At 45.1% G+C, this 15,170-nt stretch overlaps 1 protein-coding gene across 1 annotated transcript in view; it reads left to right on the top strand.

The window, feature by feature from the left end:
• Positions 1-15,170, top strand: part of prom1b (prominin 1 b) — a 37,958-nt gene that overhangs the window by 13,337 nt on the left and 9,451 nt on the right. The window contains exons 2-19 of the mRNA XM_048260102.1: positions 455-516; positions 2,408-2,434; positions 3,002-3,207; positions 8,155-8,275; positions 8,436-8,499; positions 8,661-8,750; positions 8,952-8,975; positions 9,724-9,941; positions 10,233-10,307; positions 10,525-10,588; positions 10,860-10,868; positions 11,201-11,360; positions 11,482-11,634; positions 12,180-12,303; positions 13,107-13,210; positions 13,421-13,505; positions 13,815-13,961; positions 14,249-14,320. Coding sequence (XP_048116059.1) covers positions 455-516; positions 2,408-2,434; positions 3,002-3,207; positions 8,155-8,275; positions 8,436-8,499; positions 8,661-8,750; positions 8,952-8,975; positions 9,724-9,941; positions 10,233-10,307; positions 10,525-10,588; positions 10,860-10,868; positions 11,201-11,360; positions 11,482-11,634; positions 12,180-12,303; positions 13,107-13,210; positions 13,421-13,505; positions 13,815-13,961; positions 14,249-14,320 — 1,805 coding nt within the window. The remainder of the gene's footprint in view (positions 1-454; positions 517-2,407; positions 2,435-3,001; positions 3,208-8,154; positions 8,276-8,435; positions 8,500-8,660; positions 8,751-8,951; positions 8,976-9,723; positions 9,942-10,232; positions 10,308-10,524; positions 10,589-10,859; positions 10,869-11,200; positions 11,361-11,481; positions 11,635-12,179; positions 12,304-13,106; positions 13,211-13,420; positions 13,506-13,814; positions 13,962-14,248; positions 14,321-15,170) is intronic.

The following is a 15,170-nucleotide window of genomic DNA, read 5'->3' as shown; positions in this document are numbered from 1 at the left end:
CAATAGAGTTTGGGGCTTTTGAATGACACCTGTGTTAACTGTTTTGCAAAAGGGTGTGAGAAATGTGTGAACCCAATGAAAATGTGTGAACACATTCGCAAGAGATTACTTCTGCTGTGCAAAGAAAGTAGTCATGAAGACCAAGTGGGTTCTAGTTTACTTAAGCAGGTAAAAGCAATCAAGAAAAACTGTATTGTACACATTCTGAAATTTTAGGATTGTTCACTTAAACCCAGGCTCATTTACAACATCTGGTAACAAGTTATGATAATGTTTACAGTAACAGCAAGATTGATGGGGTGAAATAGTCAAACTAATGTGAGTGTTGTGGAGTGACATGTTTAGCTCATCACATGTGGGTTTACCTGATCACGTTGACAGCTTATTGGCTGATTTGTTGCTGAGGGTAACATTGGTGTAATCCAATTTGCATGTGATGTGTTTGTTTTTACAGATCTCATCATTAAAGTGATTCAGCAGAACATGGGTGGAATCAAGCTTGAGGAGTACAAGAAGGTAGGCCCCGGCGCTAACCTCATTCATTCACACCTCCTGAATGGACAAGCCACAAAACACCAGCATGATGAGCCAGATCCACATCAAGATGTAGGGTCTGGGAACTCACCATTAGCAGTGCTCAAGCCGAGGGGCGGGATAAACGGTTTTCTTTCATATTCCCTCTGCGCATTACAGCGCTGCTGTGCTACAACCCATGAGTCCCATGCGTTTTCCCACCAGCGGAGCTAGTTGGTACATGGCCAACTTAAAAAAAAAAAGCTTAACTCGAGTCACGGCCAAAGCCGATTCGCCAGCAGCAGCATCCACCTTCTTTGTTCTCAAGTAGCAGGGAATTCACACGGAACCGTCGCAACTCTGCCGTCATTATGTTAAGCCTACCCACCGACTCTATAAACGATGTGATTGGCCTGACTAGAGTTTGGTTTTTCCAGCTCGCATGCCAACAGAGAGTTGCTACACTACCCTGGCTGCAAATTACATTTGCTGTCGCTAGGGTGCGTCTAGATTTCTAGGCTAGAAAAACACCTGATGCTTTACTAGAGTAGCCAAGATAATCATCAGTCATTTCGCACTCAGTGATTGAGTCAGCCCACCATCTTATGTCTAGGGTTCACTAACTGTTCATCATTGCTATTTGCAGTTTTTCTCCATTGTTAAGACGCACTTAATGAAACTGAAATAAACTTGATAATAGTAATTTTCACCTCCTTAGCACAGCAGAAGTTAATGTGTTGCCACGTTTTTTCATTGGTTTCCCATATTTTTAACACCCTTTTTCAAAACACAGCTCTCAAAGACTCCAAACTGTACTGGATTAACCGTGTTGGACAAATCGTTACTGTAACATCTGTTCACCACTAACCGATATTGCTTGCACAATTACGGACTTCAAATGTCTGAATCTCCTTTGCACAATTCTTCAATTAACAATCACTCCATATCCATAAAAGATACCTCCTCTGTATTGCTATTTGCAAGCATGGACAAAAGGGGCTAAAGGCATATAGAGTTATGAAAGTACTGTACCTATTATTTGGTGAGGAAGGCAGTACAAAGGCTTAGTCCATGTGCTTACTGTAGGTCTGTGTCAAAGGAAATTGACAAGTAAGTTGTACTTGAATGTATGAATTAGCCTAGTCTAGGTGCTTACTGTAGATCTTATATGCAGTTACAGTTAGCTCAAAGATCCTTGATTACTAACTAATACCAGCTCCGCTGTAACCCTCTCTGGTTAGGTCTTGGGAGGAGGATAATTCATGCTGTGATATGCTTGTTTGCCTTTTTACTCAAGGTTGAGAATGCTCATATTGAAATCTACATTTTCCATTTTGTTGACAATTGTGTAATGATTGATTGAATCACTAATTTGGCCACTGGAGGATTTTGTGGCTTTTTTTGCTTTTTTATCTTTTGTGATTGTTAGATTCTTTTGCAAACAAAAATGGGACGTTTTGACCAGAGTGCTTTTTTCAGCAAGAAAAACTGTAAAATGTCTCTTGCTAAGGACTCTACTGTAATTCCATAGTCACACACACACACACACACACACACACACACACACACACACACACACATACACACACACATCAACTTTCATATTTCTGATTTATTTTTGTCCATCAGTTTGCAGTTTCAGAAGAAGAAAGATTTTACAAACTGATGGGAAAAGATCCCAGAATGTAAAAGAAAAATAAAAAAGTAAAGAAAAGTAAAAGTGTGTGTGTGTGTGTGCGTCTGTAATGTATGCGTGTGTAGTAGGTGTGTGTGTGTGTGTGTGTGTGTGTGTGTGTTTAACAGAGCACTGAATGTCTGTGAGACACCACTCTAACCCTATCTCACTGTGCTGTCACTTTCTGTTTCACACGCTACTCACATTCTGCCATTGCAGCCGGAGAACGTTGTTCTAGCACTACAGGTAATGTTCCACTCAGACAGAGATACAGCTGTACAACTCTTTTAGAACAATGTCACTCCCTCTCCTCTCTCTTTCCACCCCTCCTCCTCCTCCTCTCTCTTTCCAAAGTAGAGAGATTTGGGCTTCAGTGGAGCCCTCAGTAGATGACAGTAGAGCTTATGAGTCTAGAGAATGGCAGGGTGTATTATGCAGATTCACTGGATGGGATTGGAAATGATGGATGATAATGCATGCCGACTAGACTGATATAAGGCTGTCGGTTAGCGGACATCAGCTCTATGGCCGCTGTCTATGACAGGGTATTTTAAATGACCTCACGATGACACTGATATCAGTCATTCTTCTCTTCAACTCTCATGCATATTTCATTTTAATACCAGCTTATAAGTCTGACTGAGATTCTTTAAGCCTTTTTTTGTAACTGGGATGGAATAAGTTGGCTAATTCATATCTGCTGAAACATTTTTCCAAAGAAAGTTTCATGAAAGCCCCAATTTTCTCTGTCGTTTCCTCCTTGTGTCCCCCCACCCGTCTCCTTGTCCGTCTGTGTGCGGGCGTCTCCGGCAGGCCATCTACTACGAGCTGGGCTTCCTGGTGCTGGGCGTGATGGGGGTGCTGTTCGTGCTGTTCACGCCCCTGGTGGGCCTGTGCTTCTGCATGTGCCGCTGCTGTGATAACTGCGGAGGGGAGATGCACCAGAGGCAGAGGAAGAACGCTGACTGCCAGCGCGGCTTCTACACCACCATGCTCATCGCCACCTCCGTCTTCCTCACGTGAGTGAGAGCACGCGCACGCACACACATACACACATGCACGCACGCAAGCACGCACGCAGACACACATTCATACTTCTTTACATTCATACAAACAGGAACAAACATGACTGACACTCTCTCTCACACACACACTCACCCCTCTACCTTGCACATATGTCAGATCCCACTGCTCTCTGAAGCAAAGGCACCACACATCTTTTGGCCCTCTTACAGGAAAACATCTCTTGAGTTTGTATCGTTGTTATGTGCCAGGCTGAGATGCTATTCAGTTCCTGTTGAAGATGCATACATCCCTCTCTCCTTTTTATGATAGAGGTCATTCTGTTATGAAGAGGTCTTTTTGGGGGCTGGATCCCCATTTGTGTGTGTGTGTGTGTGTGTGTGTGTGTGTGTGTGTGCACTGGCTAACCTGTGGTAATTAAGTCTATCTGATGGCTCTGAGCAATTGGAAACTTAGACTGGGGCTGGCTGTTCTGTTCCCCTAGTGGAAAGGAATGTGTGTGTGTGTGTGTGTATGTGTGTGTGTGTGTGTGTGTGTGTGTGTGTGTGTGTGTGTGTGTGTGTGTGTGTGTGTGGATCTTTGTGTGGGAGAGATAGAGAGAGAGAGAGAGAGAGGGAGAGAGAGAGAGAGGTGGCTCGAATCTCCATGGTGGTAGGATCCCAATAGACATTCAGTCACTTACTCAAGTTATTCCACTCTAATGGAAAAGTTGCTGTGAGAGTGACTATATGTGTGGCGCGTGCACGTGTCCAAGTGTCATCTATTCAGCACTATCTCAAAGCAAACAGCGCCATGTACCATTTAAACCAGGTGCATTGACAGACCCTGGAACTTTCCTAAAGATTCCTCGATCTAATTCAGCTTAGATGCATGTCTACTGATTGCCATTCTGTGATGAGCGGCTGCCACGACCCCTCGGGGACAGTGACTGTGTCTTCCCTCCGCTCACGTCCCGTCTGCCGTTGGCAGAGCCGCTGAGCCGGCGAGTAATCAGCTGCATTGTGCTGCCGGCGTTGGCAGTCTGAGGGCGGTTTGCGGAGACTGAATGGCCACATCTGGTGCTCGATCAATGGCGCGTTCACCGATGCCCCGGCCCGCCACTCTGCCCACTCACAGGGGCTCCGTTCAATGTCCCTCCGCCCCCATGCCCCAAACCCCCCGACAACCCCCGATCAGCGCGCCGGCGACTTCGCTTGCTCAGCCACACATTTTGTCCTCAGAGGAGGAAGTTGGCTCCGGGGTTCATCAGTGTCCTTTCATGCTTGCACACAAGAGGCTGATTGGTGGTAGAGCTGGGTGGAAGAAGCGCAGCGACACCAGAGTGCCACAGGAGCGTCACTCTCAGCTCTCTCAGGCGCTTCGCACGTTCAGGTGTTTCTCAGCTGTGAAGATGGGGATGAGATGACATGTTGGAGCGTTCTTTCATTTTCTCTGATAACAAGTCTTTTTGAAGCAGTCTGCCAGTGGGTGTGGTGGTGGAAGTTACTAACGAACTGAAACAATGTGTTGACTCACAAATAGGCTCTCAGCGAGGAGGGATTTGCAAAGGAACTGTGAAATGTGCATTCAGTGAAGAGAGACAAAGGGCTACAACACTGCAGCCAGATAAAAGACCCGTTTTATTAATAGTCCTTTAAATCAAGAAGCGGAATGTTTTGGTTAGATGTGAATTAGCCAGAGGCAACCTTATGTGTTACTCAGCTCAGCACTGGGGTCAGTGGACTGGGGATCTCCATTGCGTGATGAATACAAGCTGACCTGCTCATTTGGACTAATCTAAGCCTGTCTAGGGAAATTACACACACACACACACACACACACACACACACACACACACACACACACACACACACACACATACTGTACACATACACATACACAGACATGATACAGTACACAGATAGAGAGGGAGAGAGAGAGAAAAAAGAGAGAGACAGAGAGAGAGCGAAGGGGAAAAACTGAAAGATGTGGACATAAATGTTGTTCTTTTGAGTGACTCATCACTGATATTCTAATAGGCTAATAGAACGTTGATTCTCATTGAGTTAATGAGTCAGAGCATTTCCAACAATCATTCAGGCACCACAATAAACACTGACGCCACACTTTCATTACATAACTGATTATATTTATGTCTGAAGAGTTGGCAAAGTTAGATTTGTTGAAGTGTAAAACAGCTTCAGTAAGTTGTCTGTTTCCATTAGGTTAGGTTTATGTGAGTTTGAATTGTTAGACTTTATCTACCCAGCCGTTTCCAGGTCTTCTTTACAGTAGGCAGATGGTGTTGTTAAGGAACTTTAGTCATATAGAAAAGAAATATCACACTTTCAGAGAAGGAGATAGATTGAGAGATTGAATCTTGTTTTTTTGTGGGGATTAATGTCTTATTTCTGAGAATTGGGGAGATTGCTGTGGGGATGAAAAAAACGGCTTTTGAGATGGGGCTAGTGCACACTTGCACACATACTCACACACAAACACGGAGCAACAGCAAGAGCTTAATCATGTTAGTGAGTTCAGAGAGCACACCTGCAGGTATTTCAGAAAGAAATTAGACACTGCAGCTCTCTCTCTCCATCTCTCTCTCCCCCTGTCTCTCTTTCTCTCTCTTGTAAAATAGAAAAGAGTGTGTGTGTGTGTGTGTGTGTGTGTGTGTGTGTGTGTGTGTGTGTGTCTGATCTTCCCTTCTCCGCCATGAGAAAGTTCCTCTGTGAATGAGGTGTTGACTGCAGCATCTTTCATCTTTCATCTTGTATTCTGTGTCTTCCTGGCTCTTGTGGTGCATCTGTAAAAGCCTGCACTCTTCTCACAGGCTGCTTTCTCTGAGATTATTATAAATCTTCTGATGGGATAGCAGGCAATTGGCTGGGCCACAAAGACTATCTTGTTATTAATAGGAGAAAGGGACTGTGTGTGTGTGTGTGTGTGTGTGTGTGTGTGTGTGTGTGTGTGTTAGTAGGTATTAAAGTACCTACATTATCAGGTAAATGAATACACAATGACCAATGCGAATTTTGGAACAACTGGTCTAACTGTCTTTTTTTCAGCACATTAAACAGCATGTATAGCCTTTTCACAAATACACACATTCACATTTCACACACACACACACACACACACACACACACACACACATACTCAGAGACCAGTTACCTATGCCATCAGGATGTTTTATAGCCAATTCTCAAGTTACAGTTTTATTAAATTGTGGCAGCACTCAAGTGTGTGTGAGTGTTAGTGTGTGTGTGTGTGTGTGTGTGTGTGTGTGTGTGTGTGTGTGTGTGTGTGTGTGTGTGTGTGTGTGTGTGTGTGTGTGTGTGTGTGTGTGTGTGTGTGTGTGTGTGTGTGTGTGTGTGTGTGTGACAGTGAGAATAGGGAGAAGGGGAAAGTCTGTAATCTGTAATCAAATCCAGCAATTTCAGGGAAATGTGAAGGCATTTAATCAAATGTGTGTGAGTTTATGTGAGATCGGGTGAAGGGATACATTTCTCTGTGTGTAAATGTGTGTGTGTGTGTGTGTGTGTGTGTGTGTGTGTGTGTGTGTGTGTGTGTGTGTGCATGCATGGTGCATGAGTTTGTGTTAGTCCAGTGTGCCACCTTCTTTCTAAATCTGCACCTGTTCTTTGCACACACACTTAAAATATCCTTTTACCAAATTCATATACAATCCCTCGCCAGACATGCCCAGTGCTGCCCCTCTCCTCTAGTGGACCTCTCCTGTAGTGGACCTCTCCTCTAGTGGACCTCTCCTCTCCTAGTGGACCTCTCCTCTCCTAGTGAACCTCTCCTCTCCTGTAGTGGACCTCTCCTCTCCTAGTGGACCTCTCCTCTCCTCTAGTGGACCTCTCCTGTAGTGGACCTCTCCTGTAGTGGACCTCTCCTCTCCTGTAGTGGACCTCTCCTCTCCTGTAGTGGACCTCTCCTCTAGTGGACCTCCTCTAGTGGACCTCCTCTCCTGTAGTGGACCTCTCCTCTCCTGTAGTGGACCTCTCCTGTAGTGGACCTCTCCTCTCCTGTAGTGGACCTCTCCTCTCCTCTAGTGGACCTCCTCTCCTGTAGTGGACCTCTCCTCTCCTGTAGTGGACCTTCTCTCTCCTAGTGGACCTCTCCTCTCCTGTAGTGGACCTCTCCTCTCCTGTAGTGGACCTCTCCTGTAGTGGACCTCCTCTCCTGTAGTGGACCTCTCCTCTCCTCTAGTGGACCTCTCCTCTCCTGTAGTGGACCTCTCCTCTCCTGTAGTGGACCTCTCCTGTAGTGGACCTCTCCTCTCCTGTAGTGGACCTCACCTAAGACATGAAGAGAAAGAGAGAGAGAGAGAGATACAGAGAGAGAGAGATACAGAGAGAGAGAGAGATAGGCTACAGAGAGATAAAGCAGATTGGATCAAGGAGGTGGGGGCCATCTTGTCCATGATGTTGAATAAACAGTGGCACTAATTCAGCCCACTCAGAGTAAGCAGCAGTGGGAACGCACAAGCCATCGCACATGAAGTCTGTCACAAACGACACAAATAGGCTTTAGGATTCCACAGCGATCCCTTTAACGTTGCTATTCTTAGGACAGGGATGGTGTGGGGGGGGAAGAGAAGGAGTTGAGGAAACTACAAAAGCTCGGAAGGAGTGTGTCTCTCATCTTGAGAGAGAATAAGCTTACTGAGGTCATGGTTTCATAGTCAGTTTGTCCTCAATGTACTGAATAACATGTGGCCCAGTTTAGTGACTCACACGGGGCACTGGACGATAATCATGTCTGGGTGATGAGCAGTGCCCTTACAATGCCCCCTGCTGGTGAAGAGTTGTAAGTGCATATCCGTGCATACCATGTGTACTCACACAGCAGGGTGGAATGGTAAATGGTTTCAGCAGAATGTTCATGTAGTGATGCTGATCAGGTTGAGTCTGTGGCCTATCAGTGAGCGTGTGTGTGTTGTTTGTGTGTTACAGTGGTGGAGTGCTGGTTGCATATTCAGCCAACCACAACCTGAGTTCCCACATCAGAAGCACCAGGAGACTGGTCAACACCAACATCAGAGACCTCAAGTCCTTCGCCAACACCACACCAACAGTAAGGCTCCATTGCACATAAACACACAAATAAAACATATGAGTTTCTCTTTTCCCGATTTGTTTGTTAGCACTTCAGTCTACTCCTGTAAGCGTCATTCTAGTTTAAAAGAACCCAGGGGGGTTTTGACTGACGCTTCTATTTGTTTGTTTGTTTGCAGCAAATAGACTTCCTGACAGCTCAGTACACCACAGCCAAAAACAAGGTCCTCTCCGACCTGGACAGTGAGTATCAGAACTCAACCTGTGCTTGGGTGTACACAGTATGTTCTGTACTAGGCCTATACTGTATGTATGTATGTATGTAGGTATGTATGTATGTATGTATGTATGTATGTATCTAAACATCTAAATAGCGATTTAACTAATATATCTGCTTATTCCAGACATTGGGACGTTACTTGGTGGACAGATTCAAAGCCAGTTAGAGAAAGACGTTGTTCCCGCTCTGGATAATGCCCTACGCATGACTGGAGGTAGAGACTACAAACATAGCTCTCTCTCTCTCTCTCACACACACACACACACACACACACACACACACATACACAATCCAACAAGAAGCCCAGTCACTGCATACTTGTGCCCACCATGTATATAATATCTATCTATATTAGTCCTAACAATTATGCATATTTCTTCTCACTGTGCTTTGTTCCATGATGACTGGCCCATAGTCAAAGTGGAGAGTGCTATCAAAGGTAACAGAGCCAGTAGACTGACCCTGTAGTCACTGACATTGACCCACTGCTGTCCGTGACCGTTCTGTGCTGTGCTGTGTTTGTTGTCGTTGTGGTGGCATCCCAAAACCTTACCTGAAATTAGTCATGTTTTTTTTATTTGTTAAGTGTGTCCCTGACCAGTGTTCTCCCTCTGTTCTGAAGATGCTCTACTTCTATATACAGGGTTTTTTTTGGCAAATTTAGGTCTTAATCTTCACAATTGTATTACATGTGAATAGTAATGTGTTTAAAACAGATTATGTGGAGAACACCATGTTATGAGTTATTTCTGCCCTGGACAGACAGGTCTCAGTATTCAGTCTGAGACCACATCAAATCCACAGCATGCTTTTCCGGGGGTGTCATAATCTAATCATAGGAGTCAACAGGCCATATCTGTCCTGCTTTATGTAAGTCCAGCCTAACTCGAGAGCTGAGTCTTCAAACGCTGAATCGTCTTGCACAACCAATATTGCTAGCTCAAGCCAGAAACCTGTGGCCAAGCCCCGGTCGCCTGACCAGTGTGTCAATCCCTCTACAATATTCCTTAAAGGTCCAGTGCCGTGGACAGGCACGGCCTTGTCCTGTTTGAGTGTTTTATATTCGATTACGAGAGATGACCATGACGAGGGGATTGGGGGAAGGAAGAGGATGGCTACTGAGACGGAGCGTGGAAGATGGGGGTATAGACCACACTGACCCCTATCTCTCCTCCACTCCCTCCCAGCCATGCGGGAGACCAAGGAGGCGCTGGAGAATGTCAGCACGTCCCTGGAGACGCTGCAGGAGGCCACAGGGCGGCTGCAGAACAGCCTGCAGAGCGAGCGCACGTCCCTGAGCAACACGCTTAACGACCCGGCCTGCACCAACGGAGACGTCTCGCACACCTGCAACACCGTCAGGGGCACGCTCAGCCAGCTAGCCCTCAGTGCCAACTTTAACAGGGTAAGGGTGCGGACTACACGGCTACACACATGCCACCCGGGTATGCCCTCTCACCCATTTTTCATACAATAGCATATGTTATGTATAGATGTACCCCAAACCAAGGAAATACGAGGCAGGATAACTGTGTTATTAATATGGAACTCACCACAAGGGAAGTCACAGGGGATGTATTGCTTTTCATGGGCCTTGTTATTCTCGTAATGACTATCAGATATACGCTAGCGTAGTGTAACGTACTGTATATGTACTGTATTAAGCTCTGTTTGGTCTGTCTTCTGTGTGTTCTAGCTCCCTGATGTGAACCCCCAGCTGGCCAATGTGGATGATGTCCTTAAAACTGACCTCAGCAATATAGTCCAGAAGGTAATGCATCAAGTACCTCCAAGCATTTTGGAGTGTGTGTGTGTGTGTGTGTGTGTGTGTGTGTCTGTGTGTGTGTGTGTGTGTGTGTGTGTGTGTGTGTGTGTGTGTGTTTGTAGGGGGTGGTGGGGGTGGCGTGAGGTGTCTTACATGTGTAGTAAGTTTACCCACCTGTGATGTTTTTCCATAAAGTGGACATTATCTGTGTCCCCTACTCTAGGGCTACTCAGCCTTCAACAACACACCTAAGCTGGTCACAGAGCAGACCCAAAATGTAGTCTCAAGTAAGTGGATGCTTTCTCAGATGACTGGAAATATTCATATTAACACCATATAACACACAGCATATTCTCTGCATTGCCTTATTTCTGGTCAAAGTTGTTTTCCTCCATTGAAAACATACAGTATTGAAAATGATGTAACTAATAACTTTACAACTTCTCAACACTAATGGTTTTATCTAAGATAAAAAGATGTTCAGCATGACTGTGTCTTATTGTTTTGTTTTTTTCTTTTGTTCTGCCTTTTTGGAAACGCGTTTCTCTTGTAAAACAGATCTGCCTCGTAAGTGTCAGTGACGTGCATCGTGTCCCTCCATCCTTGCCGTAGTCATTTGCAAGTGCAGCCTTAAAATGGCCCTGACTTACCTGCACTGACTCACTGTAAACAATTGCTTGTATAATTGGATGGACCTAGAAAATGGCATATTTTTTAATCAAAGACTAAAACCCCAGTAGAATTTATTTACCCCATTTATTTGCTTGATGAGTTGATGAGATTGTTATGTTGTAGGACTTAGTCTGCTAACCCTCACATCATATACTGTGTTTACTATATGATACGACTTCATGTGTAAATCGTCGACGCTCACATCTCCCTGTCTGGGTGTCCTGCAGGGGTAAAAGGCATGTTGGATAAGGTCGGAGCAGAGGTCATTGGCTTCACAAAAATGTTTCCACTGGAGCCAGCTCTGGTCAACTTCACCAAGTTCCTGACAGACGGGCAGAAGGACATTGAGGCCTTCTACCCTCAGATCGACCAGCTCGACTTCTACAGGTACTATATACTTTAGTGTGTTCAGAGAAATTAGCTTCTAGGTGTTGTTAGTGTGTTTCAGTCACAAGACAGAAGACTGCTATGGAGACTTTCAACAGCTCCCCTTCCGTCCGTCCGTCAGGTGGATCGGCTGTGTAGCGGTCTGCTGCATGGTGGTTCTCATCCTGGCCTTTAACTTTCTGGGCCTACTCTGTGGAACCTGTGGCTATGACAAGAACGCCTCCCCCACCACGCGCGGCTGCCTGTCCAACACTGGTGGCAACCTCCTCATGGCGTAAGTCAACACCACGGCAAAAACTTAACCACAGCAGACACTAGACCCTTTAAATCTGTTCCTAGATGGTTTCTGGTTGGAACGTTCAAAACCAACGCAGATACTTTCAGAAATTCAAAATGTTGACTTTAAAACGTTTTAGTTTTTATTTTTGTTCGTCTCCAAGTTACTATAAGCTCAGTGTTGTTTTCTATGCCACTGGAAATACCTTGGGAATGCATATGTTTGCTTATGCAGTTGAACGGGTCTATTTTAGAAGATGAAAAGCATGCATAACTTTAAATGCTTCCTTTTTCATTCCTTTTCCTTATCTCTCTCTCTCTCTCTCTCTCTCTCTCTCTCTCTTTATTATTCTCTCTCTCTCTCTCTCTTTCTCTCTTTCTCCTACTCTCTCCATCTTTCCTCATCTCTCTCTTACGCTCTCTCTCCCTCTTTCTCTCTTTCTCTGTCTCTCCCCCCCCCTCTCTCTCTCGTACTCTCTCTTTCCATTTCTCTCTCTCTCTCTCACACCCCCTCTCTCTTACTCTCTCTCTCTCTCTCTATAGTGGTGTGGGTTTCAGCTTCATCTTCTCATGGGCACTCATGGCAATCGTGGTGTCCACGTTTGTCGTCGGGGGCAACGTCGAGAAACTGATCTGTGAGCCACTGGCCAATAGAGAGCTGTTCAAGGTCAGTGCCTGAGAACGCAAGGCCAAAGGGAAAAGAAGGCAGCAAACTGCAACTAAAATCCAAGTAGCCAGTGCCTTGAACATTCCAGTACTATCTGTCCTTTGTGTGTCTACGTTTCTTTTCTTTTGACTGTAAGTAGGACAGGAGCTACAGGAACTCTACGTACTGTAACTGTTTCAATGCTAATGCAGGATAGCGGTCCTGAGAGAGGCAATTGATGAGCGCTGATGTGAAAATCATTCGGTCCATGGCCATGCCTGTATCCTGCAGGTGTTGGTTTTGGCTTTAGGGGCGAGCGGAGTGCTGTGTAATATTGCATAACTGGTGGCCTAACACTGGGGCAGTTGTGTGTCCAGATTCTGCCGCCCACTTCTGGAGGGGTTGGGGATGTGTTGGTTGGCCAGAGTTCCAAACGGACATGAAGGAATGTGCTCGGTGATCCAGAGCAGAGTAGTAGAATGCTTCGCACATTTACACACACACACACACACACACACACACACACACACACACACACACACACACACACACAATCAAAAGAGCTGCAGCACTACGAATTAGAAAAATGCACTACAAGTTCCTGTAATAGCTAACTGTGGCATTTGGTATAATATGCACTGCTGTTAAGAGGATGTAAGGAACTGAGTGATGTTGTCATATCCAGGTGACACACAGCTGTTTAGCTCCTGAGGGCATGGCACATTATGTCTGTGACTTATGAATTATGCACTGCAAACTATGATTATCATAAAGCACAAATAATAAATAATAATGACAAATGATAAATCATTCTTTCTGAGCAGATCATTGACACACCATTCATGGTGCACCCAGCAAAGAAGAACTTCCTGCCAGGCATGCTGTTTAATGACCCAAACATCGACCTGACCCTCGGCAGCATGTACAGGTATGCTTACAGGGACATAGTTCAGATGAGAAATAAGCAAAAGCAGATTTCAATTTATCCACTAGAGGGCAGAAGCATCTAGTGAGTCAACATGACAACTTGTCTGAAAGATGCCGGCCTTAAATAATGCTTACAGTACAGTTACAGGTAATGGGTAATTATAAAGCAATTCACACACACACACACACACACTCTCTCTCTCTCTTGCAGGGACTGCTACGACAATAATGGCCTCTATTCATCTCTACAGTTAGAGAAAAAGTTTAACTTCAACAATTTCCTCAATGGCACTGTGGTAAGTAATAGCCCGTGAGATGAAGACCCAACATAAAAAAAAAATATTTTTCATTCTGTATTTGGTAGCCAGAAAACTACTACTACTATTCAGTTTCTAGATAGAGCCAGCCTTTGGCCCTCTTTCACTCTGGTAGTATACATATTATCTGTATTTGCATGTCTCTCTCTCTCTCTCTCTCTCTCTCTCTCTCTCTCTCTCTCTCTCTCTCTCTCTCTCTCTGTTTATTTGTATGTGTTTACTGTACATGTTTACATGTTGTTTTACTTTTGTGTGTGTGTGTGTGTGTGTGTGTGTGATTTTTTGCAGTACAACCCAGAGCTGGCCAAAGTGTTTAACAGCATAAGGGTGGACATGGAGGGCATAGTGCTGTTGGAACAAGAAGGGAGGGATAATCTGCTCAACTTTGCCAACACTGGCGTTGGCGAGATAGAGTACGAGGACTATCTGGCTGAGGTACCCCTATATACTATCCAGCACACACACACACACACACACACACACACACACACACACACACACACTGAATCTCACATTTTTGACCTACACATTCTTCAGTTCCTCTCTACGTCTCAAATAACCTGGTCTGGAATGACTCATTATCCTGTATGATGTAAATAGCCTACTATTGTGGCCTATTGTTATTGTTTCTCCATCCATTCCCACACATGGGCTGGCTCATAGCTGTTCTATCTGGAGTCATGGCCTGTCTCTACTCACACTGCTTGTTGTTGAACGTGTAGGTGAACAAAGGCGTGACTGTGGTGGATTTGTTATCGTTCGCCAACGAACTGGAAGCCCAGGCCGACCAACTGGTGAGTTTGAATCAAACATGAATCCCTCCCTATATGAAATACGAAACACAAATATCACATCACATCCAGCACAGCCTGTGCCAAGCCAAATCATCCTGAGCCAATCAGGGTGCCTCCTCTCCACCCCGCTCATCTCTGACCATTATTAGATTAATGAACTGGACATGATAGAATTTCATCCTGGCTCTCCGTACAGACAATTCAACCAGGGACTATACACTGTAGACAGGAATCACTTGGCGTAGTGCACATTTAAAGTCTTAACGTCTATCCAGTTGAGTGAAAACTGGAGTAACACACCGGTTATTACCTGCTCTAATCAGGCTAATAAACCAGGGATTATACACTGTAGATGCCAATCACTTGGCGTAGTGCACATGCAGTCCTCAAGTCTGTCCAGTTGAGTGTAGAGTGCAGTAACACACAGGTTATTACATGCTGTAATCAGGCTAATCAGATGTTCAACATCCCATGTGTAGGCGGGGATGACTGCACCCTCATGTGTAGGCGGGGATGACTGCACCCTTTTGTGTAGGCGGGGCGGCTGCGTTCCATCTGCTTATAGCCGTTCAGTACATACATGATATATGTTATTATGGGAGCTGTGTTGTTTACTCAGCACAAGAATAACTTCACAGAGATGTCAATCTCCCTCATCAAAGCTGCACGGTGGACGTGTGTAAAAAGTCTAACTCTATTCCCCTGGAAACATTTTTTTTTCTGTTGCTGTACTTTTCTCTCTCTTTTTTTTGTCCTCTGTCCTCTCCTCTAAGTAATAAGTGTGTGTGCGTGCGTGCGTGTGTGTGTGTGTGTGTGTGTATATATGTGTGTGTATGTGTGTGCGTGCGTG

This window comes from Alosa alosa, chromosome 1 (assembly GCF_017589495.1).
Source record: "Alosa alosa isolate M-15738 ecotype Scorff River chromosome 1, AALO_Geno_1.1, whole genome shotgun sequence".
NCBI classification, from domain to species: Eukaryota; Metazoa; Chordata; class Actinopteri; order Clupeiformes; family Clupeidae; genus Alosa; species Alosa alosa.
Note: the sequence above shows the minus strand (reverse complement) of the source record. Positions and strands in the feature narration are given on the sequence as shown.